The sequence below is a fragment of the Pan paniscus genome, chromosome 1 (assembly GCF_029289425.2).
Source record: "Pan paniscus chromosome 1, NHGRI_mPanPan1-v2.0_pri, whole genome shotgun sequence".
Classification (NCBI taxonomy): domain Eukaryota; kingdom Metazoa; phylum Chordata; class Mammalia; order Primates; family Hominidae; genus Pan; species Pan paniscus.
Genome location: NC_073249.2, coordinates 224,480,579 through 224,504,446, shown reverse-complemented (window position 1 = coordinate 224,504,446; position 23,868 = coordinate 224,480,579). Strand labels below are relative to the sequence as shown.

The window sequence follows — 23,868 nt, the reverse complement described above, 5'->3', positions numbered from 1 at the left end:
TGACAAGTGGCCCAGATAAAATGAGAAAAAGTGTCGATAGTTACATGTATAAAAGAAAGCTTGCCAAAAGCAGGATAATGAGTCACGTCCATTTGCCAGAGAGCATTCTGTGACAGTTATCTAGGGTTAACTCCTGGGGAAAGTGGCTGTAAGATTAACACTTGGCAAGTAGGACGGTGACGGACAATGGTTTTAGCTTGTTTCCATGTAAGGGGGAACTTTTTCTGGAGTCCTGCAGCATTGACAGGTGTTAAAGCATGAAAATTTTCTGCATCTGTAAAAACGGGAGTAACTAATGTATCAGCTCTGGCATTTGCTGCCGAGAGGGGTCCGGGGAGGGGTGTGTGGGCCCGAATGTGAGCAATGTAGAAAGGAGAAGACCTTGCTCTGGGCACAGACTGAAACCTTTGAAAAAGAAAGAATAGGTTATCATCGGGCAGAAATTGGATTAAGGCAGTTTCAATGTTGCGAGCAACATGTACTACATATGCTGAGTCAGAGACAATGTTAACTGGTTCAGGGAAATCTTCAAAGACGGTCATAACAGCAGGCAGTTCAGCTCGTTGTGCTGAAATAGCCCCTGTGCTAAGAACACGTTCTCTGGGCCCTGTATATGCTGCTCGGCCATTACAGGAAGCATCAGTGAAAACAGTGACAGCTTCAGCTAATGGGGTGTTTCTAGTAATGTTAGGTAAAATCCAAGAAGTGAGTTTAAGGAACTGAAATAATTTTACATTAGGATAGTGATTGTCAGTTATACCTGGGAAACCTGCCAAATGTACTTGCCAAGTGATACAGGTTGCAAAAGCCTGTTGAACTTCTAATCGGGTGAGGGGAACAATGATTTTTTTGGGCTTAATAACCTGACTTCTAGCTGCATTGCTAAATAGTGATAAGGAGAAGTCTGGATTTTTTTTGCTGAGTGGGGGCAGTAACCAAACCGGCTGCTGCAACTGTTTGTTGTCCTGCAGAAAAACAAGATATTAACACGGAGCGTGAAGGTGATGCAAGATCAGCTGCCTGCTGAGTAAGATCAGCGGGCTGTGGCTGATTTTGTGCCGCAGGGACGGCAGGTATTGGAGGTTGTAAAATTACAGGAAATTGCCAGGTGTTGGGATCCCCATATTTTCTTGCCTGTGCTATAGCCCTCATAAGAGGAGTGTCATTTTGAGGAATGTATGTAACTTGTTGCTTGTGAGCAGCAAGGGTAGACGAGATTACCTGCCGAGCATGTCCTTCATGGGCCTGAAATTCAGGCTGCTGTGGCAACTGCGGACCAGGCTTCAAGGGAGTCTGTGACTCCAGGGGAGTCGGATTAGTAGGAAAGGAACCAGGTTTCAAGGGAGCCTGTGACTCTAACCAAGTCCGATTAGGAGGAAAGGAAACAGGCATGAGAAAACCAGGCTATGGAGGGATAGGGTTGAGGGCCTCATTACCGGGCAGAACAGGCAGAAGGTTGAGACCCCTACAGCAGGGCTGAACAGGGACAGGGTTGAGATAATACAGGAGGGTTTTTATAAAGTTTATATAAGCTGAGTACTTAGTACTGGCTTGTCCCATGGTGTCCCCGGAATACTCTGAGTGCTCTAGCTTACCACCAAGCTTACTGACCGCAATCCTCAGGAATCTCTGGTCAAAATCCTCTGCTGAATCCCACACTCAGGGTGCAACTTCACACAGCGAGAGAGAGCCGCACGTCGGAGCGCCGGATGTAGGGACCAGCCCCACAGTGTCGGTGGGTTCTGCTCCCCATGTGCGGAGATGAGAGACTGTAGAAATAAAGACACAAGACAAAGAGATAAAAGAAAAGACAGCTGGGCCTGGGGGACCACCACCACCAAGACGTGGAGACCGGTAGTGGCCCCGAATGTCTGGCTGCACTGTTATTTATTGGATACAAAGCAAAAGGGACAGGGTAAAGAGTGTGAGTCATCTCCAATGATAGGTAAGGTCACGTGGGTCACATGTCCACTGGACAGGGGGCCCTTTCCTGCCTGGCAGCCGAGGCAGAGAGAGATGGGGAGAGAGAGAGAGACAGCTTACGCCATTATTTCTGCTTATCAGAGACTTTTAGTACTTTGACTAATTTGCTACTGTTATCTAAAAGGCAAAGCCAGGTGTACAGGATGGAACCTGAAGGCGGACCAGGAGCGTGACCACTGAAGCATAGCATCACAGGGAGACGGTTAGGCCTCCGGATAACTGCAGGCGAGCCTGACTGACGTCAGGCTCTCCACAAGAGGTGGAGGAGCAGAGTCTTCTCTAAACTCCCCTGGGGAAAGGGAGACTCCCTTTCCCGGTCTGCTAAGTAGCAGGTGTTTTTCCTTGACACTGATGCTACTGCTAGACCATGGTCTGCCTGGCAACGGGCATCTTCCCAGACGCTGGTGTTACCGCTAGACCAAGGAGCCCTCTGGTGGCCCTGTCCGGGCATAACAGAAGGCTCGCACTTGTCTTCTGGTCACTTCTTACCATGTCCCCTCAGCCCCCATCTCTGTATGGCCTGGTTTTTCCTAGGTTATGATTATAGAGCAAGGATTATTATAATATTGGAATAAAGAGCAATTGCTACAAACTAATGATTAATGATATTCATATATAATCATGTCTGTGATCTAGATCTAGTATAACTCTTATTGTTTTATATATTTTATTATACTGGAATAGCTCGTGCCCTTGGTCTCTTGTCTCGGCACCTGGATGGCTTGCTGCCCACAGATGTCTGGGTCATTTCCAATTAAGAAAAGACTGTGCTATGGGAAAATGTGTTTCTAAAAATTATGGAATTGTTTCATTTACAAAATAACATCTGATAGTTCAAGATTTCTTGCTTCCTGGGTTTTCACTAAAATTTAAGGTTACTAAGAATAGGAATTCTAATTAATATATAATTCTGTAAATTGTGTTGAGAGAAAAAATAATTTTATGTAATTTGAAAGTTGTTTAAAAGTTATTTATGAAGAAAGATAAAAAGAAACTAATAAGTAGGGGAGAGAGTAATAAAACAAGTTTTGGCTATGAAGATGTATTTTTGGTAAGGATATGAAGAAAATAAAATAATTTTATATAAGAAAGGATATTATGTGGTAAATTCTTATCCTAAAGTAAAATGACTAGAAAAGAGAGAAGTATCAGACAAGTCAGAAAGTCCAAACATGTTGTAGATGGTCAGTGTAGGTTGTGATAAGGTTTGTAAAGGGCAATTACCTGAGACTGGGTAATTTATTTTTATTTATTTATTTATTTATTTATTTATTTATTTATTTATTTTTTGAGACAGAGTCTCGCTCTGTCGCCCAGGCTGGAGTGCAGTGGTGCGATCTCGGCTCACTGCAAGCTCCACCTCCTGGGTTCATGCCATTCTCCTGCCTCAGCCTCCTGAGTAGCTGGGACTACAGGTGCCTGCCACCATGCCCGGCTAATTTGTTTGTTTTTTTTTTTTTTTTGTATTTTTAGTAGAAACGGGGTTTCACCATGTTAGACAGGATGGTCTCGATCTCCTGACCTCGTGATCAGCCCGCCTCAGCCTCCCAAAGTGCTGGGATTACAGGTGTGAGCCACTGTGCCCGGCTGAGACTGGGTAATTTATAAAGAGGTTTGATTGGCTCAAGGTTCTACAGGCTGTGGAGGAAGTATGGCCATGAGCATCTTCTTGGGGAGGCATCAGGGAGCTTTTACTCAGGGCGGAGGCGAAGCAGGAGCTAGAGAGTGAGGGGGAGGTGCCACACACTTTCAAACAAGCAGATCTCATGATAACTCTCTATTATCAGGACAGGACCAAGGGGATGGTGCTAACCTCTTCATGAGAAATCCGCCCCCTTGATCCAGTCACCTCCCACCAGGCCCCTCCTCCAACACTGAGGATTACATTTCATTATGAGATGTGGGCAGGGACACAGATCCAAACCATATCAAACTCACCACTGCACTCCAGCCTGGGTGGCAGAGCCCAGCAGACTCCCAGAGTTGAGGAGACAGCTGAGAAGCCAAGGTCAGGGTGGCTAGGGTCAGGGGACGGGGCACCCTTAGCTTGAGCGCCTCCACTGAGCACCAGCCACTCTCTTCTTATGGGGCAACTCCCAGCACTGGACACTTTTTTTTTTGAGATGGAGTCTCACTCTGTCATCCAGGCTGGAGTTTAGTGGCGCAATCCTGGCTCGTTGCAACCTCTGCCTCCTGGGTTCAAGCAATTCTTCTGCCTCAGCCTCCAACTAGCTGGGATTACTGACACCTGCCACCACACCTGACTGATTTTTGTATTTTTACTAGAGACAGGGTTTCACCATGTTGCCTAGGCTGGTCTCGAACTCCTGACCTCAAGTAATCTGCCTGCCTTGGCCTCCCAAAGTGCTGGGATTACAGGTGTAAGCCACCACGCCTGGCCACTGGATGCATTTTAGACAGGACCACTCAGGTGGTGTGGTAGCTCACACCTGTAATCCCAGCACTTTGGGAGGCTGAGGTGGGAGGATCAGTTGAGCTCAGCAGTTCCAGACCAGCCTGGGCAACATAGTGAGATTCCCCTGTACAAAAATGTAAAAGTTAGCTGGGTGTGGTGGCATGTGCCTGTAGTTCCAGCTACTGAGGAGGCTGAGGCAGGAGGATCAGCTGAGCCCAGGAGGTTGAAGGTTGCAATGAGCTGAGATCGCACCACTGCACTGCAGTCTGGATGACAGAGCAAGACCCTATCTCAAACAATAATAAACAAAGAGGATCAGGTGTCTTAGTCTGCTTGTTATAACAAAATAGCTGAGACAGGGTAATTTATAGAAAGCAGAGGTTTCTTTCTAACAGCCGTGGAGGCTGGGAGTCCAAGCATCCTCTGGAGGGAGAGAGGGAAGGCAGGCTGTGTCCTCACAGGGTGGAAGGTGGAGGGGGATACCACACCCAAGACCCCCCACCCACTTTTTTTTTTTTGAGATGGAGTTTCACTCTTGTTGCCCAGGCTGGAGTGCAATGGCACGATCGCGGCTCACCGCAACCTCCACCTCCTGGGTTCAAGTGATTCTCCTGCCTCAGCCTCCCAAGTAGCTGGGATTACAGGCATGTGCCACCACGCCCGGCTAATTTTGTATTTTTAGTAGAGACGGGGTTTCTCCATGTTGGTCAGGCTAGTCTCGAACTCCCGACCTCAGGTGATCTGCCTGCCTTGGCCTCCCAAAGTGCTGGGATTACAGGCATGAGCCACTGCGCCCAGCCGACTTTTTTTTTTTGAGACAGGGTCTCACTCTGTCACCCAGGCTGAGTGCACTGGCATGATCATGGCTCACTTCAGCCTCGACCTCCAGGGCTCATGTGATCTTCCTGCCTCTGCTATCCAAATAGGTGGCACTACAGGCAAATGCCACCATGCCCAGCTAATTTTTTATTTTTTGTAGAGATGGGGTCTCACTATGTTGCCCAGGTTGGTCTTGAACTCCTGGACGCCGGTGATCCTCTCATCTCAGTCTCCCAAAGGCTGGGTTTATAGGTGTGAGCCACTGTGTCTGGCCCCAAGTCCTTTTACTGTTGCACAAATCCAACCATGAGGGCAGGGCCTATGGTCAGGCCCCACCTGTCTATACTGTTCCACCGGGCAGTGAGTTTCCAGCCTGTGAATTTGTGGGGCACATTCATCTCCCAGCACCAGGCAACAGAATGCTGCCTGACGCTGCTACCTAGAGTAACACAGTGTTGCAGGCTGAAAGAGTGAGGGTCGTGATCAACTCGGTATACCACTGGAGGCGACGTGAGTAAACAGCAAACTGTTTCTCATACATGCAGAATGTTGGCAAACAAACTGCGTCTGCCACCTAGAAGGAATGCTGAGGGCAGTCACGCCTCAAGCACAGTGTTTCTTGTGATTAGGTACATCTGAACCTGTTAGTAACAATATGAACCTGTGATCAATTAAGCAGCTGACCGATCGTTACCGCCTCCTCCCTCCTCCTGCTACCCAATAAATAGGAAGGGCTGTGGAAGCTCGGGCGGTGCCTTTGCTCACTAGAAGCAGGGAGCTCTCTTCTTCTTCCCCGTGTTACCCTTCTGTTAAAATAGTTACTTTTGTTTTAAGTTTTCATTTCTATGTTTGTCCCTCTTCGTTCAGTCTCATAATGACGGTCTCAAGTAGTAACAGCAGTCTGCCACAACACAGGAGGTGTGAAATCCACATTACAGAGGCAAATGGGTTGCTGAGGACACTGATGTTGGTGATCAAATAGTTTGTGGGGGGCCTGGGCAACATGGTGAGAACCCACCTCTACTATACATATATATACAAAAATTAGCTGGGGGTGGTGGCTTGTGCCTGTAGTCCCAGCTACTCAGGAGACTGACGTGGGAAGATGGCTTGAGCCCTGGAGTTGGAGACTGCAGTGAGTCATGGTAGCACCACTGCACTCCAGCCTGGGCAACAGAGTGAGACCCTGTCTCTGGAATTAAAAAAAAAAAGGTCCAGGCTGGGCGTAGTGGTTCACGCCTGTAATCCCAGCACTTTGGGAAGCCGAGGTGGGTGGATCACCTGAGGTTGGGAGTTTGAGACCAGCCTGGCCAATATAGTAAAACCCTGTCTCTACTAAAATTACAAAAATTAGCCAGGTGTGGTGGCAGGTGCCTGTAGTCCCAGCTACTTGGGAGGCTGAGGCAGGAGAATCCCTTGAACCCGGGAGGTGGAGGTTGCAGTGAGCCGAGATTGCACCACTGCACTCCAGCCTGGGTGACAGAGTGAGACTCCGTCTCAAAAAAAAAAAAAGTTCCCCTGCCTGGCCCTGCTCCAGGGCTTCATTCTCAGGAAGCATGGATGCCCTGGGAACAGCAGAGTTTGGAAGATGCTCTGGTGGGAGTTTGCAGCTGGGTGGGTGGGCAGTGGGGGCTCCCCTGCCTTCAGGCTGCCCACTGCCCTCTGCTGGCTGGGCCCCACCTCAGCTGACCCTCAGAAGTGCTCCCCATTTAGGGGCAGGTGCCTGACACCCTGAGGCCAGCTGTGCAGAGGGCTGGAAAGTGCCTAGAGTGTGTGTCCTCTTCAGTGCACAGCAAAGGGACCCTCAGTTCCATTTTACAGGTGAGGAAACTGAGGCAGAGGCAAGCTGTGGTCAAACACTCCCTGGTAACTGATCCATCAGTGGAGTCAGGATCCCCCATACTATTTTCAAGATCCAGAGAGTGCCAAGGTTCCTCTGTACCAGCACCTTCCTCCCTGCAGTCAGAGGGCAGCGGGGGCAGCTTTGTCCTGCAGCTGTGGCTGTGTGTGCCTGACCGCTAACTCTCTACTCTGTTGTTGAGGATGACAACACCGGCCTTGCATGGTTGTGGTGAGGATTCCGTGGACCCGCCTCCGTCCCGCTGGGTAGTCTAAGGCCACACCTCCCCGCAGGGTAGGCTCACAGGCTCACTGCCCGAGCCCTGGCCATTACCCTCCTCCCACGGCTCAGCCCACCCAGCTTTCCAATCAAGGGTGCCACAGCCACTGCCCCCGGCTTTCCTGGGCAGTAGGTGGGTGACCATGGTACAGTGCTTAGTTGAAAAGCAAAACAGCCTTGAGGGCTGGTAAAATCCCTCTTTCAAAGGGGGGAAAACCCATGAAGAGACTAGAAAGTATAATCCTCTACTGGGCACAATTAGAGAACTTAGAGAACATTCTGAATTTATTCCACAGGATGAAACTGGTCAATCATTTTCTCTAATCTCCATGTGGCTTCAAATTGTCCAGTTTCTTCAGCAGTGAACTTGTTTTGACAAATTACTTATTCTAGGGACCAAACCCTCAGGGCAACTTCATATTTGCTGTGTCTTTTTTCAGCAATTTTCAATCTACTTTCTAAGGTTTCAGGGCTGGGCTACACTTCCATGTTTATTAAAGTAAATGTAATTGACAAATTACTTTTTAATTGTAATGTTGAAATAAAGTGACAAAACATTTAGTGATCTTTTTATTATATTAATATACTCAGGGTGAATTAACCCTTAAGCCCTAAAACAACAACAAAAATATATTACTTAGATATTTTGTAATTCTGGTACTTGAAATAAAGACAAGTAGAAAACTATGTTAAAATATTAAAAAGTTGCAAAATTTCATTAAAAATATTTACATTTGTATCCTAATGCCAATTTATACATACAATTCTTTTAAGTTAGATTTAATGGAATATCTTAACATATGAAAATAATAGAAATAAATATTAAATATTCAGAACATACTCATGAGTGAAAATTCAATTATTAATTAGTATTCCTAATTTAGATATTTATTTATGAATGACCAAGGGATTTTACAGTTCCTTTTAAATTTTTTGTACTTGATTCTTGGTCCCTTAACAATGTATAACCCTGTAAAACTCTCAATAGCCACTAATCACTGGTAGGATCATTTCAACAAAAACACATGATTGGGCCGGGCGCGGTGGCTCATGCCTGTAATTCCAGCACTTTGGGAGGCCGAGGTGGGTGGATCACAAGGTCAGGAGTTTGAGACCAGCCTGGCCAATATGGTGAAACCCCGTCTCTACTAAAAATACAAAAAAATTAGCCAGGCATGGTGACACACGCCTGTAATCCCAGCTACTCGGGAGGCTGAGGCAGGAGAATTGCTCGAACCCGGGAGGCGGAGGTTGCAGGGGGCCAAGATCGCGCCACTGCGCTCCAGCCTAGGCAACAGAGCAAGACTCCGTCTCAAACCCCACCACCCCCGCAAAACAAAAACAAAAACAAAAAAACAACAAAAAAACCCCCTGTAACTAACAAAAGAGGAACCTGTTTTAAATGAACCCGTTTGCTTGTCAATTACTAAAAATGAAGTCTTTTTATAAGTATTTTCTTTAAGTTACAATATATAGAAGGCATGTGTACATGTGTATATATATATATATTTCTTAAAAGCGTTGATTGGTGAGAAAAGAATAATTCCTTGGTTAACTTTTCTCATTCTTGTTCTGTTTAAAGAAGTGTTTTGTCTGTATTTTAAAAATGGATTAGAAAATAATGGCCAACATCTCTTTAAAACCAGAAAAAATCATTTTACAGACATCTTGGCATCTATACTCTGTTTTGTCTAATAAACTTTAAAGTTATTTCTCTCCTTATACTTTTTTTTTTTTTTGAGACGGAGTCTCGCTCTGTCGCCTGGGCTGGCTGGAGTGCAATGGCATGATGTGGGCTCAATGCAACCTCCACCTCCCGGGTTCAAGCAATTTTCCTGCCTCAGCCTCTCAAGTAGCTGGGACTACAGGCCACCACGCCTGGCTCATTTTTGTATTTTTAGTAGAGATGGGGTTTCACCATGTTGGCCAGGCTGGTCTCGAACTCCTGACCTCAGGTGGTCCGCCCGCCTCGGCCTCCCAAAGTGCTGGGATTACAGCGTGAGCCACTGCGCCTGGCCTCCTCTCTCCTTATAAACACATTTAACCTGGGCGTGGTGGCTCACGCCTGTAATCCCAGCACTTTGGGAGGCCGAGGTGGGCAGATTATGAGGTCACGAGTTCGAGACCAGCCTGGCCAACATGGTGAAACCCCATCTCTACTAAAAATAGAAAAAATCAGCCGAGCATGGTGGTGTGCACCTGTCATCCCAGCTACTAGGGAGGCTGAGGCAGGAGAATTGCTTGAACCCAGGAGGTGGAGGTTACTGTGAGCCAAGATCACGCCATTGCACTGCAGCCCGGGTGACACAGTGAGACTCCGTCGCAAACAAGCAGACAAACAACATTTAGTGAGCATATTCTTAAAGGTTCCTGGTAGGTCTCATATCTTACTCAGTATTCTCAGTCAACCAGAGGTATTAGTTTACCAAACGTGGAGATTAATTCATGCAAATTTATGGTTATTAATGTTTCCAGGCCAGGGAGTACATTGTTCAAATCGGGATTAGTTTTTAGATATTTTGTTGTTTCACACGGTTGGCAATTAAAACATATTTATACACTAATTGCATTAATGCAAACTCCATCAACCCAAACCTTTCTAACTATCCTTTTTGAAGTCTGCCCATGCAACATCAGCGAGGCAAGCAGAAGCCCTGGGCACCAGGTGGGAGGGGACTGCCCTTCAGTCCATGGTAGCCTAGGCCCCTGGGAGCACAGGCTGGGGCAGCGAGAGGGTGGATGCTTCCAGACAGACCCTGACTCCCTCCACATGGCTGCCTGGATGTGACACAGGCCCAACCAAAGCTATGGACAAAACCCCCAGCTCACTCCCACAGGAGGGGATGGCTGGTTAGGAGACGGTTTTTGGAGGGTTGGTTTCATCATTTTAAGCAATGTGTTGATGTTTTAAACATCCTATCAACTCTTTGAAGAAAGTAAACTTACGGATCCAATCACAACATGGATGTGGAAGGGGCGGGAGGCCCCTGCCAGTGGGCTTCTGCCTGCTGTGAACACGGGGTGAGCAGGTGGAAATTCATTTAGCAGTGGCTTCCTCCACGTCTTTAGGAATTCCAAAGTGTGGAGAAAGTGAAGCGCCTCTGAGCAAAGGCACGGGAAGGGCCCACACCTGTGTCTACCTCAGTTCCAGCAGGGAGCTGACGCCTGTCACAGGGGCAGCACTACCGGAGAAGCATCCAGCAAGGTGCGGCTGAGGTGGGGCCAATTCTCAAAAAAACTACGATTGAGAAAAAGACGTTCTCTTTCGCCTTTATTTCTTGCTATAGTGGGAACGTGAGTTCTGCTACCCGGCGCTGAGTGCACTGGGCAGCAGGCCCAGCAGACGGGGCCTGCAGGGAGAAGGCACGGCTGGAGGCCCGTGCGCACCGCCACTCTCCTGGAACCACCGCTGGCCGAGCCACAGCCCTGCGGAAATTCTACTGCGTGTGGCAGAGACCGATGTGCAAAAGGTTTCTGGTGAATGTTTTATGGAAATTGCTCCAAGCACTAAGGAGAGCGGGACCGTGCCTGTGCTGGCCGTGGCCTTGCGCGAGCGCCTCCCTGGCGGTGCTCTCTGGCTCTCTCCAAACAGGACGCTTCCTCCTCTGATTCTAAGGAAGGCCTGAGACAGCCCTGAAGGCTTAATGTACAGTGCGGCCAGGTCCTGGCACTGCATGCGGGATCTTTGGTTAGCTGCATCCATATCGTTTGCACGAGAGCTGACGGCACAGACGCGTAAGAGGCGTGCACGGCGGGGAGCTGGGGACAGCAGCCACGGCATGGGGCCACCAAGGCCAGAGAGTGCTGGAGAGATGGTGTAGAATCAGGAGACCTGCTCCATCCCTCACAGAGACCAAGGAGCCCGAGCGCCGCGTCAGCGCTTGGCGTGCGTCCTGCTGGAGCTCTTGCTCAGTCCGCCCTTTGGGGTGGGGATCTTGCTTCCGGCCTTTGACCCCGAGGGGCCTGATGCGGCCACAGCTGAGCTTTTCCCTGCAGAGCAAGCACAGGACTCGCATTAGGAGGGGCGTTCCTACCCATGGACCAGGTGCAGAACCTGTGGCCACAGACACCCAGCAACAACGTCCCAGGCCCATGCTGATGGCCGTCACCCGACTACAGGAGCCAGGGCTGAGCCTGGTAGGGTCTACTCTTCAGCTTCCTATTCTTTTTTTGTTGTTGAGACAGAATCTCACTCTGTCACCCAGGCTGGAGGGCAGTGGCGCAATATTGGCTCACCACAACCTCCACCTCCCGGGTTCAAGCAATTCTCCTGCTTCAGCCTCCTGAGTAGCTGGACTATAGGTGCCTGCCACTGTGCCCGGCCAATTTTTTATAGGGTTTCACCATGTTGGCCAGGCTGATCTCGAACTCCTGACCTCAAGTGATCTGCCTGCCTTAGCCCCCAAAGTGCTGGGATTATAGGCGTGAGCCACTGTGCCTGGCCAGCTTCCTGATTCTAAACACTTGAGTCAGTGATGTAGAAAGAGCGGAGGACGGGAGTGTGAATCCTAGGCCACCCGTGGAGCCTTCGCACTGCACAGCCAGTTTGCAGGTGGAGAAGGATTTTGGTCACACGATTATGATTATTAGCCTGCTTACTAAGGAACCAGAACATGAAGACAGGCTTGGATGCTTTATTTTGCTTTTAAAGGGATGGGGTCTTGCCATGTTGCCCTGGCCGGGGATGCTCTTTTGAATAAGTCAAAATGGAGAGATGCAGACTACACCTGCTCAGCGGTGCTGGCCCTCACCTGGCTGCAGTGCCGGGGCCTTCTGCAGAATGTGTGTCTTGCGCAGGTTCATCGTGCAGCCGGCTGGGCCCATCAGGTGAGCTTTCCATGCCTGCAGCAGAGGAGGTACACAGAGTGTTAATCAGGCGAGACAGACCTGGCAAGCTACCTGAGACCCAAAAGGACTCGCTGTGTAAGCTGAAAACGAGGGCGGCCGCTCCAGCAAGAGCCGCAGAAGAATGGCTCCCTCACCTGGGCACCTCCCTTCGGATATGTTATGATAGCCTCTGCAGTCTGTGCAGGGTACAACTCAGGAAGCAAGAAGTCCTGTCACCAGGCAAGCCTGCATCTCACATCCCCACCCAGCCACACAGGGCCCTTGGCGTCAGTGACTCTGAGCACAGCAGAGCGTGCACGCAAATGCAAGGGTGAGAAGCAGAGTGCCTGTGTGATTACGTTCCAGGCCAGAAGACAGAACGCGCCAGGCACCGCGGGCTCCCCGCCAGCCTGCTGCCCACGGTTCCTCGTGGGGTTCCCACTCTCTTCATCCCTGCTCTTCCTGAGCCACGCCACATGCACTTGCCCTGCAGAATGTGGGGCTTATGTAGGCCTGACTGCCTGGGCAGCCAGCTTCTTTCCTTTATGACCAGCTGTGGGACCGTCTGCATGGGGACAGGGAGCTCATCCCGTCCTCCTGTTGGATATAAACGCGGGATCGCTGATTCCCTGAGTCTTCTGGACATTCGGGTTGTTCCTGGTTCCTTCCCTTCTATTTAAACAACACTCACGAGGCTGGGCGCAGTGGCTCACGCCTGTAATCCCAACACTTTGGGAGGCAGAGGTGGGTGGATCACCTGAGGTCAGGATTTTGAGACCAGCCTGGCCAGCTTGGTGAAACCCCGTCTCTACTAAAAACACAAAATTAGCTGGGTGTGGTGGCGCATCTCGTGTCCCCAACAGCTAATCCCAGCTACTCTGGAGGATGAGGCAGGAGAATTGCTTGAACGTGGGAGGCGGAGGTTGCAGTGAGCCAAGATCACATCAGTGCACTCCAGCCCGGGCGACAGGGTGAGACTCCATCTCAAAAACAAACAACGCTTCCCAGGGACACTGCTCCAGCCGCTCTCCCATTCTCTGGTGGACCAGTATCTCCACCAGACACAGCCCTGCTTCTCCCTGGTTCCTCTCTCACTCTCACCAGTGGCTGTCAGTTTCTGGCCGCCTGCGGCAGCCCTCAAGATACTAGAGCACTTGCAGCCCCAGCCCAGCCCACTCCTGTCCCGCTTTAGCTGCTCCCGGCAGGCCTGGGTTCTGGTCTCTCCAGGCCACTGGCAACCTTCGTGTCCCTAAAGCTGGGGCGCCTTCTCACCAGAATGTGGCCCACCGGCACATGGGGTGCAGTTGCTTCCCCCTCCCCCGTGGAGGGACACGGCCTGCTCTAAGGCTCCAATTCCTCCCTCCCCAGCACAGAGGTGGCGGGTCCCTCCCCATCCCTTGAATCTGGGTGACTGTGGCTTGCTTTGGCCAATGGGACAGTGGCAGACATGTGGCAGGGCAGGCTGAAATGAACTCATGCGCCTGGGCTTGTCTTGCTGTTGCCCTCTGCCGCTGTCGCGAGAACACCATGCCCAGGCTGGCGTGCTGGGCTCAGACACAGAAAGCAAAGCTGAGGTGCCGCAGCTGCCTCCAAGACCATTCTCAATCAGTCTCCGGCTGCGGACCCCAGGCACACGTGTGTGTGAGCCCAGTCAGGGCCAGCAGAGCCGCCTGGCCGCCCTACGGCCAAGTGCAGGTGCAAGAGGCAGGCGGCTGCGATCAGCTGAGCCCAGCCAGGCCAGCAGGGCATCCTCTCTGACGGGCTGCGCTCTGGGGCCTCCAGGACGCCACCCTCGTCAGGCTTCCTCCCCAGTGCATTTCTTCCCCAGCGCCTGGTTTGCCTTCTTCCACTCTGCCTGGGGCTTCTCGTCTGTCTACACTTGCTCTTTAGAAGAGTGCTCCCAGTATCATGACCTTAAACCCACTTCTTATACACGCTTACAAACCCCACATTTCCACCTGCAGCCACCTGTCTACCGGCCTGCGCGTCTGACAGGGATTTTAACTCCACAGCTCCAGGCTAAGCTCCTGAGCGCCCTGGATTCCTGACCGCAGTTACTTCCTCACCATGTTGTGAGGACTCCACCGGCCAAGTCCTGGGTCTGCCTGCAGTGCGTGTCCAGAATCTGACCACTTCTCGCCACTTAGCTCTCTGCTACTACCCGACCTCTCTGTCCCACAGGCTGCCCTCAACAGAGCAGCAGAAGTGGCTGGCGTAGGGCCCGCCAGGTCATGCCCACTCTTCCGCTCAAACCCTGCAGGGACATTACCTTCCACTCACTTTGAAGAATAATGGTCAGTGATTTTTCATCCCCAGCATTGTCTTTCAGTCTATTTATGTCCTTTGATGAAGAGGAGGTTCTCACCTTTCACAACTGAATAGTTTTACTATAAAATGAGTGTGCAGTTCAGTAGTGTTAAGCGTGTTCACGATGCTTAACTCCAGAACTCTTTTCATTTTACAAAACCCAAACTCTGCCCCAAGGTTCTTCATTTTAATCTAATTGAATTGATCCGCCTCTTCCATCAAGGCTTAAGCTTTCTGTGTCCTGTTTGAGAAATCCCTTCCTATTCTGAAGGCTATTCTCTTATCTCTAGCATCTCCTGAGAGATTCATAATTGGGCCTTTCACATTTGAGTCTCAGATCCACTCGGAGCTTTCTTCTGAGCAGTGTGGAGGGTGTCGAACTTCACTGTTTACCCCCCTTCACATTCAGAAAAATTCCAGATGTTAGAATTAGCACAAAAGGACTTTAAAGCAGATACCTAGTATGTTCAAGGACCTGAACGTGCAATGAAGTGCTACTGATCTATTAGAACCCGGGAGAACCTTGAAAACACGTTAAGTCAAAGACACAAAGGCCGCATAGTGTCTGATTCCATTTACAGGAAATGTCCACAGTAGGCAAATCCATGGAGACCAAAACTAGACACATGGTCGCCAGGGGCTGGAGAGGGGGCTGGGGAGAAAAGGGGCGGCATGTAGGCAGTGTTGTCTTTTGGGTGATGGAAAAGTTCCACACGTGTGCTGATGGTTGCAGAACCCTGAATACATGAAAACCCACTATCTGTCCACGGGGAGAGGCTGTGCAGACTAGATCTCCGTGAAGCTGTTAAAAACAGGTGATCTTAATGAGTGAACAGAGGTGAATCTCAGCAGAGAAATGAAACCTGTAAAGAAATCCCAGCCAAACACAAATACTAAAATTGGAAAGTACCAGATTGAAAATGAATTCACTTAACAGAGGACTGGAGATGGAAGGAGAAAGGGCGGGGGCCATTCAACTAGAACAGAAAGAAAACACTGGACAAAGCCCAGTGACCCACAGAAGATTGAGCAGTCTTCACACTCACGAGCCTGCAGGCAGGAGAGAAGGGAGGGAACGCTGAAGAGAGGAAAAATATTTGAAGAACGAACGGCAAAACAATTCACACGAAATTAGAAAGACGTGTCTCAGCAGGCTGGAGTGGCAGAGTCTCCTGCTGGCCTCGAGGAAGTGAGCTGCCAGCAGAGAGGCCCCCGGTGCTGACGGTGGGGGCCTCTAGGAGTTGAGTGGCTCCGGGTTGACAGCCCCCAAGAACATATTACTGCCAGCTGCTGGGATGAGCCTGGAAGTGAGTCCTTCCCTAGCAGGGCCGACAGATGAGAATGAAGCCTGGCTCCGGACCCAGGGAACCCGTGAGGTAATGAGTGAGTGTGTGTTTTCTGCTTATGCTGAAGGGTGTGTGGTGATGTGTAAGGCAGTGCAGATAATGAGATACAGGGAAAGCAGATGACACATGAGATACGCCTGGTGACAGCCTTACAGGTACTACCTGTAAGAGGATGTCAATTCAAATCAGATGTTGGGAACAAGAAGGGAAGGAAGAAAAGGCGGTTACAGGAGAATCTGAGTACTGCTCCTAGTAGGAAACCAATGGCAATAACTGAAATCAGAGGGGACGATGGGCATTGCACGGGAGGACGAGTAAAGGTAACAACTCAAATGCAAACACAAAGGCTCCTACATTCTGGAGATAACCAGGGGAAAAGATGTATGTGCAGTGAGAACTGCTTCTATTGGGTAGAAAAGGGGCAGGATGCCCTGTGGGAAAAGCAGCGCCTGGAGGAAGGTGGATGGAAGCGGGGCAGGACGGTGCCTCTGCCTGGGGTGGAGGAAGGCGGATGGAAGCGGGGCAGGACGGTGCCTCTGTCTGGGGTGGAGGAAGGCGGATGGAAGCGGGGCAGGACGGTGCCTCTGTCTGGGGTGGAGGAAGGCAGATGGAAGCGGGGCAGGACGGTGCCTCTGTCTGGGGTGGAGGAAGGCAGATGGAAGTGGGGCAGGATGGCGGCCTCTGTCCAGGGTTCTTCCAAGATGCCTGATTCTATCGACCCGGAAACATGTCTTCTGTAATTACAGAACTTAATTCTTTAAAGTCCCCTAGAAATGTAATATAAAATGAATGTATTTACAGTTGGTGGCACTGCTAGCCAGGGCTCACCCAAGTCCCTCCAACACAGGGCCACTGGGACCCCCGTCACCAGTGGCAGATGTGGTCAGGACAAGAACTGGGAACAGATCTAATTTCCAGTGGCATCTCCTGCTGGCGGTGCAGGTGCCACTGTGCTGGGGCTGCCCCAGGTGCAGTGGGGGCCAAGGTGAACTGGTCGCCTCCAATACCTGAATTCTGTCTCCTGGGCCTTTGGGAACCGGGGCCCATGGATGTAAGAAAGGAGACACAGATGTTGGGAGAGACAAGGTTAAATAAAGCCTGCAGCTCAGGACGGGAAGGGGAAGTGTGTGTGCATGAGTGATGGAGCTTACTTCCCTTGATTTCTCCTGGCTGTGTCCACTGAGAGTCCAGCCACAGCGACCCACCCAGCAGCAGTGGGCATGAGGCCCCCAGCGCTGTCCTGAGACATCCATTCCTGCTAATGGGAACCAGGCCTCTGTGACCAGATGACTGATTCCAGGTCCGGGGCAGGAAGGCACCAAACAGGAGGGAGCTCTCTGAGGCTGCGTGGCTCTCATCCAGGCCTCAGGAGCCCAGCTGAAGAGTCTGCCATAGGCCAGAGCTGGGATAATTCACGCATCACTAAGCATGGTAACTGCTGTGGCTGGAACACATTGAATAATTTAAATCCATGGTTCATAACGACGCTACAGACAAAACAAAACAAATTAGCTGCCATGGAAGATGCTAGTGACCCAGCTTACTATTCTGAAAACCAGTAAACCAAGGAAAAAAATTAAACCTTCATTCTGCCTTTCCAATAGAAAGTCTAACCTAGGGTCACCACAGAGTGGACGAGCTTCTGCTTAGAGGAATATCCCAGCAGATGAATGAAGGAGGGATGACAGAATGAGGCCCCTCCTGAGTCAGTGGGTTAGGCCTTGAGCATCAGCAGCTGCCACCGTCATACATATCACGCGCCTCCCGGGGGACACACCAGCATTGCCTGTGAAGCGGCCACACCCACACTGAGCCTGTGCACACCTGATGAGGCTCAGAGATCCCACCTCCTGTTTACAGGAAATACAGGGACAGAGAAACAGGTTAAGCGCTCCCAAGGGGACGTAGTCAGCAGATCCAGACGATGACAAGCCCTACGGGGCAAACAGCTCCTTCCTTCACCAAGTGAATCATAAGGAAAAAGAACGAGAGAATGAACCTGTTCAAAACAGACCAACCAGGCACCGGGGCCTTCTGTGGATCCTGGTAATCAGATGCTTCTGACCTGATGAGATGGCGGCAATGTGACTGACGTCTGGAAGGCTGAGGCTGCTGCTGTGGCTGTGTAAAGAAGTCCCGATTCCGAAAGCTCCGACGGGAACATTTATAGATGCAACAACGTGCTGTCTGGGTTGGCTTCAACATTACACGAGAGGGGAGCACGTGGGGGCACGGGAGAAACAAGACGGGCTGAGTTGCTAGTTGCGCAAGCTCAGTGACCACGACAAGGGAGAGTCCTGAGGGTTTCTGTCACTTTTCTGTGTACTCTGTGATGCATTTCAAACTCTGAGAGAGAGAGAGACTGACAGACAGACAGAGGGACAGACAGACAGACAGAGGGACACAGAGAGCCAGATAACTGGGTAGACACCAGGGCTGAGAGCGGCTGGGGGCTGTCTTCTCTGTTTGGTGTGTGAGTTTTCTGTGGTCAAGAGAAAGCTACAGTGGCTGGGTTGGAGCCATTTTGCTGGTACCATATCCCAGAAGGCTGGGACAAGGGGAGCCAGCAGCAGGACACAGTGACACACTGCAGGTGGCAGGAGCTAAGGAGGTTGGAGTGGAAGTGGCTGAGCCAGATTCCCAAACTGGGTCCTGAGCAGGGCCCCAGGGCTCAGCATTCGCTGCCTGGCATAAAGAGGGCACCGCCAGCCCATCGTGTTGGACAGGGCCAGAATAATTGCCACAGAGCCTTGCACGCCCATGTTCCTCCTCGTCGCCTCCAATGCCAGAGGAGCCGAGCACGTGGGGAAGTGGAGGGTGGGCGTGTACGAGGTGGCCGTCCCCACTAAGCCTGCTGAGTCACTGCGTAGTGCACTGGGGCAGGGAGGAGAGCTTGGAATCAGGTAGGAAAGAGAATCGTTTAACCAAATAGGGCTGGGTTTTATTAGGCAAAAGGGACCGCAGTGTTACAGAATCTGGGCAAGATGTCACTGAGGGTCTCATTATCTAGATAAAGGCAATGACCAGAACAAAATAAAACCATTTCATGCTGTATCCCAGTGACACAGGCTGGGCCTCAGTGAGTTGAGGCTCCTCGATAAACCATTCATAAATGTACGGAAGGAAATCATGTGAACACGTAGGTAAACGGAACAACTGCTCAGACAGGACTCACTAGACGCTGTCCACTCCCTGAACACTCATGTACTGTACTCTGTGGCTATGGTCCCGCACTGACACCACCACTGTCACCACCACCGCCATCCACAGGTGTGTCACCTACTTCACTGGCCCCTTCCCCCCAGGCCCCTCACCTCTTCTCCAGGGCTGAAGTTCTCATGACACAGAGGACACCGGTTCGCCAGCTTCTCTGGTTTGGCAGCTGAAATGATTTTAAAAAGACTCAGTCGCTCCCTGAATGACAGGTGACAAGACATGCTGCTGGCCTGCCCGCAGGTGCCCTTTAATTCACCAAGCCCTTGCACAGGCTCAAGAGCAGTGGCACTTCCTCCAAGAGGACCCCTGGTGACCCGAGGGCACGGGAGCCTGGGAAGGGGCACTCACGGTTGCAATCCTTGTGTTTTATGTGTCTGGGCAGCTCTTCCTTGAAAACAGCCTCACTGCAACGGTAACACTTTCCAAACCCGTCTTTTTTGTCACATTCTGTCAGCAAGTGCTCCGTCAGACTGGATATCTCGACCACCTGGATTTCGAAATACAGAGCAAAGCATGTTGCTGAGAAAGCGGCAGCGCCCTCCAGCCAGCCTGCAGAGCCTGTGAGCGCCTCCCCTGCCCAGGGAGGTCTGTGCCGCCTGCACATGAAGTAAGCCACAGGCTTCTATCTTCGGCATTTGCCCACAGACTGTCTGGAGTCACTTGTGATACTTTGCTGAAGACCCCACGTCCTTCCTTTCCTGTCATCTTAGCATCGGGTAGGGGCCACTGTCAAGGATGGGGAAGCTATGGTCGGCCTGAGTGTGAAGCTTGGATGAGGGCGCAGAGCGGCTCAGTGGTTACAGTGTGGCCCAGGGTTGAAATCGTGGCTCCCTGCTATTTCTAAGAACGCACACAGAAACAGGACCACAGAAAAGAATTTTAAGAGATTCTCTCGCTACGTTGGTGTCTCTGGCAGGAATGACTTGTATATACTCTATAACTTCAGGCCACAGGACTTGACACACTGTGAGCCAGTTCAACCTCTTTTCTTCATAAATTACCCAGTCTTAGGGATATATATATTTTTTGAGATGGAGTTTTGCTCCTGTTGCCCAGGCTGGAGTGCAATGGTGTGATCTCGGCTCACCGCAACCTCTGCCTCCCGGGTTCAAGTGATTCTCCTGCCTCAGCCTCCCGTGTAGCTGGGATTACAGGCATACACCACCACGCCTGGCTAATTCTGTATTTTTAGTAGAGACGGGGTTTCTCCGTGTTGGTCAGGCTGGTCTTGAACTCCTGACCTCAGGTGATCCGCCCGCCTCAGCCTCCCCAAGTGCTAGGATTACAGGCGTGAGCCACCTGCCCAGCCAGGTATTTCTTTATAGTAATGCAAGAAAGGCCTAATATAGGGGATGGGGAAGACTTCTTACACAGGACATGAATAGCATGAACCATGAAAAAGACTGGCAAGGTGGGCAATGCTAACATTAAAAATGCGTCTCTTCCTCAAGACACTTCAGACAGCGAAGACTGCACGCTGTGGAGTGGGAGCAGGTGGTCACAATTCACGCGACTGACCAACCACTCACATCCACGTGTATAAAGAACGGCCCCAAATCAATAAAAACAGATGGACAACCCGAGGGAAACGGGTGAGAAACCAGGTGCTTTGCAGGACAGCCAAGGCCTGCAGACAAAAGGACAGGCACTCCACCTCATCTTCACCAGGGACAGGCACAGGGGGAACTCACCAAGACAGCAGGAAGCATGGCCGCAGTGCCACTGTGGGAAGGAGGCAGTGGCACGGTGGGAAGGGGGCAGTAGCATCGTGGGAAGGGGGCAGTGGCACCGTGGGAAGGGCGGCAGTGGCACCGTGGGAAGGGGGCAGTGGCACCTTGGGAAGGGGGCAGTGGCACCGTGGGAAGGGCGGCAGTGGCACCGTGGGAAGGGGGCAGTGGCACCGTGGGAAGGGGGGCAGTGGCACCGTGGGAAGGGGGCAGTGGCACCGTGGGAAGGGGGACAGTGGCACCGTGGGAAGGGGGCAGTGGCACCGTGGGAAGGGGGCAGTGGCACCGTGGGAAGGGGGCAGTGGCACGGTGGGAAGGGGGACAGTGGCACCGTGGGAAGGGGGCAGTGGCACGGTGGGAAGGGGGACAGTGGCACCGTGGGAAGGGGGCAGTGGCACCGTGGGAAGGGGGGCAGTGGCACCGTGGGAAGGGGGCAGTGGCACCGTGGGAAGGGGGGCAGTGGCACCGTGGGAAGGGGGCAGTGGCACCGTGGGAAGGGGGGCAGTGGCACCGTGGGAAGGGGGGCAGTGGCACCGTGGGAAGGGGGCAGTGGCACCGTGGGAAGGGGGGCAGTGGCACCGTGGGAAGGGGGGCAGTGGCACCGTGGGAAGGGGGGCAGTGGCACCGTGGGAAGGGGGGCAGTGGCACCGTGGGAAGGGGGCAGTGGCACCGTGGGAAGGGGGGCAGTGGTACTGTGGGAAGGGGGCAGTGGCACTCTGGGAAGGGGGCAGTGGCACTGTGGGAAGGGGGGCAGTGGTACTGTGGGAAGGGGGCAGTGGCACTGTGGGAAGGGGGGCAGTGGTACTGTGGGAAGGGGGCAGTGGCACTGTGGGAAGGGGGGCAGTGGCACTGTGGGAAGGGGGCAGTGGCACTGTGGGAAGGGGGCAGTGGCACTGTGGGAAGGGGGGCAGTGGCACTGTGGGAAGGGGGCAGTGGCACTGTGGGAAGGGGGCAGTGGCACTGTGGGAAGGGGGGCAGTGGCACTGTGGGAAGGGGGCAGTGGCACTGTGGGAAGGGGGGCAGTGGCACTGTGGGAAGGGGGGCAGTGGCACTGTGGGAAGGGGGCAGTGGCACTGTGGGAAGGGGGACAGTGGCACTGTGGGAAGGGGGCAGTGGCACTGTGGGAAGGGGGCAGTGGCACTGTGGGAAGGGGAGCAGTGGCACTGTGGGAAGGGGACAGTGGCACAGTGGGAAGGGGGCAGTGGCACTGTGGGAAGGGGGCAGTGGCACTGTGGGATGGGGGCAGTGCCTGTGCTGCTGGCAGTGGTGCCCAGGCACAACCCCTTTGGAGCACTCCTGGGCAGCGCCACTGAGCATCAGCACACCTGGCAATCCCACAACACATTGTGAACCCAAGAAAGTGCATTCCTGTGCATCCTGGAAGACACCAGAACGCTGTGGCAACATCGTTTATCATGGTCCCAAACTGGACGCAGCCCTGGTGCACAGCAGTAGGTGGATGAAGGTGCTGCGGTCCATTCAAGCAGTGGACACTATAAAGCAAGAAATCCAACATGACGCCACATGGTTCCGTTTCTACAAAGCTCAAAGAGCAAGGAGGACCCATTTGTGGTGTCAGAAATCAGACCCCTGCTGACTCTGGAAGGAGCCCTGAGGGGAGGTGGCGGCACAGCATGTTTCCGGTTCACTGGGCTGTCTGTCATATGGAATGACTCGCACGCATTTTCAGGTGTGTGCTCGGCTTCAGTTACTTTTCTCGCAACCTCTCCTCTGAAAATACTAAGACTTGGGACAGCTTTTTGACTCGGCCTTTCAACAGCCAGATGTTCCCGCTCATGCAAGTAGCTGGCTGCTGCGCCGCTGGCCTGACCTGTTTGCAGTGGTCACATCTTGTCAGCATGAGACAGTGCTTCCAGTAGTGGAGATCCAGACCTTCCTCTGTGAAGGATTCACTCCTTTCCCCACAAAAAATACACAAACTGAAAGCAAAGCAAAGCAGGAAATAAAGGTAAGGATCTAGTTCCACTGATGGCCGTTCCGCTCCCACGTCACGAGGAAATTCTGAATTTCCCCAGTCCCTGTGATGTGTGCACTTTCCCTCTCATCTGGAACTGCCTCAGTTTGCTCTGCAGGGCCCGGGCTGGGCCTCCCTTGCAGGTGGCAGAGGAGGCCGGGTGTGCCATGTGTTAAAGCACGATAGGAAAGCCCTCACCAAGGAGGTGCCTGAAATCAACGGGCGAACGATCCTTCTGAAATTTCACTCAGCATCGTCAAGCAGAAAGGATATTTTAAGTTACAATAAACAGAGGGAAAGTTGTCTTAACTGACTCGGAGTGGATGCTGGTTAGTGCAGAAGGCACATTTCCTACCTTTTATGATGACTGCGAAGGGCCAACTAGGGAGGACGCATTCCCTTTCCAGGGTTTCTGTGTGGCTGGTTGCCCTGACCATCGTACAATGGGTGGAAGACAGCGCGACTTACTTATCTAGATAGTGCTCATCCGGGATTCCCAGAGCTTCAGCAGGGGCTGCTTTCCCTCCTTGAATGTCTGAAGAGATTAAAACAATTTAAATAACTTTTTATAGAAATTATTTTCAAAATTTTAGTAAGCAGTTTGATGTGAGCTCTAAAACGATTATACAAGTGAAAAGGTAGCGTGTTTTCCATTCAGCTGGGAGATGGCTGAGGTGCAGCAGGCGTGCAGTGATACTTGCTGAATGGACAGAAGCCGTTTCCACATGGAGCTTCCATGACATGCATTTACACATCCTGATTCTTTACACACCCCGATTCTTTACACACCCCAATTCTTTGTGCACCCCAATTCTTTACATACCCTGATTCTTTGGCTTCACAGCATCACTTTCTTTTTCCTAAGACACAAAAACAGTAAGGTCAGGGACAAAGGGCTGCAGTGTGAGTGAGTGAGAGCCTGTTGAAGATATGTTTTGATCATGAAAGCACATTTCTGGGTTTTGTTTTAGAATTTCTACTGGCTGGGCAAGGTGGCTCATGCCCGTAATCCCAGCACTTTGGGAGGCCAAGGTGAGTGGTGGATTGCTTGAGCTCAGGAGTTAAGACCAGCCTGGGCAACATGGCAAACAAAACCCTGTCTCTACAAAAAATACAAAACTTAGCTGGGTGTG

The 23,868-nt window shown here is 51.6% G+C and overlaps 1 protein-coding gene across 4 annotated transcripts in view; it reads right to left on the bottom strand.

Annotated features, from left to right (window-relative positions):
• Positions 1–10,591: 10,591 nt before the first annotated feature.
• CEP104 (centrosomal protein 104) overlaps positions 10,592–23,868 on the bottom strand; it is a 43,253-nt gene continuing 29,976 nt past the window's right edge. For all 4 annotated transcript variants that reach the window (XM_063602199.1, XM_063602207.1, XM_063602203.1 and 1 more), the window contains 7 exons: positions 23,559–23,595; positions 23,204–23,270; positions 22,592–22,700; positions 19,382–19,520; positions 19,132–19,199; positions 12,089–12,179; positions 10,592–11,327 (listed from right to left, as the gene is read on the bottom strand). In XM_063602199.1, coding sequence (XP_063458269.1) covers positions 11,212–11,327; positions 12,089–12,179; positions 19,132–19,199; positions 19,382–19,520; positions 22,592–22,700; positions 23,204–23,270; positions 23,559–23,595 — 627 coding nt within the window. In that variant the 3' untranslated portion in view covers positions 10,592–11,211. The remainder of the gene's footprint in view (positions 11,328–12,088; positions 12,180–19,131; positions 19,200–19,381; positions 19,521–22,591; positions 22,701–23,203; positions 23,271–23,558; positions 23,596–23,868) is intronic.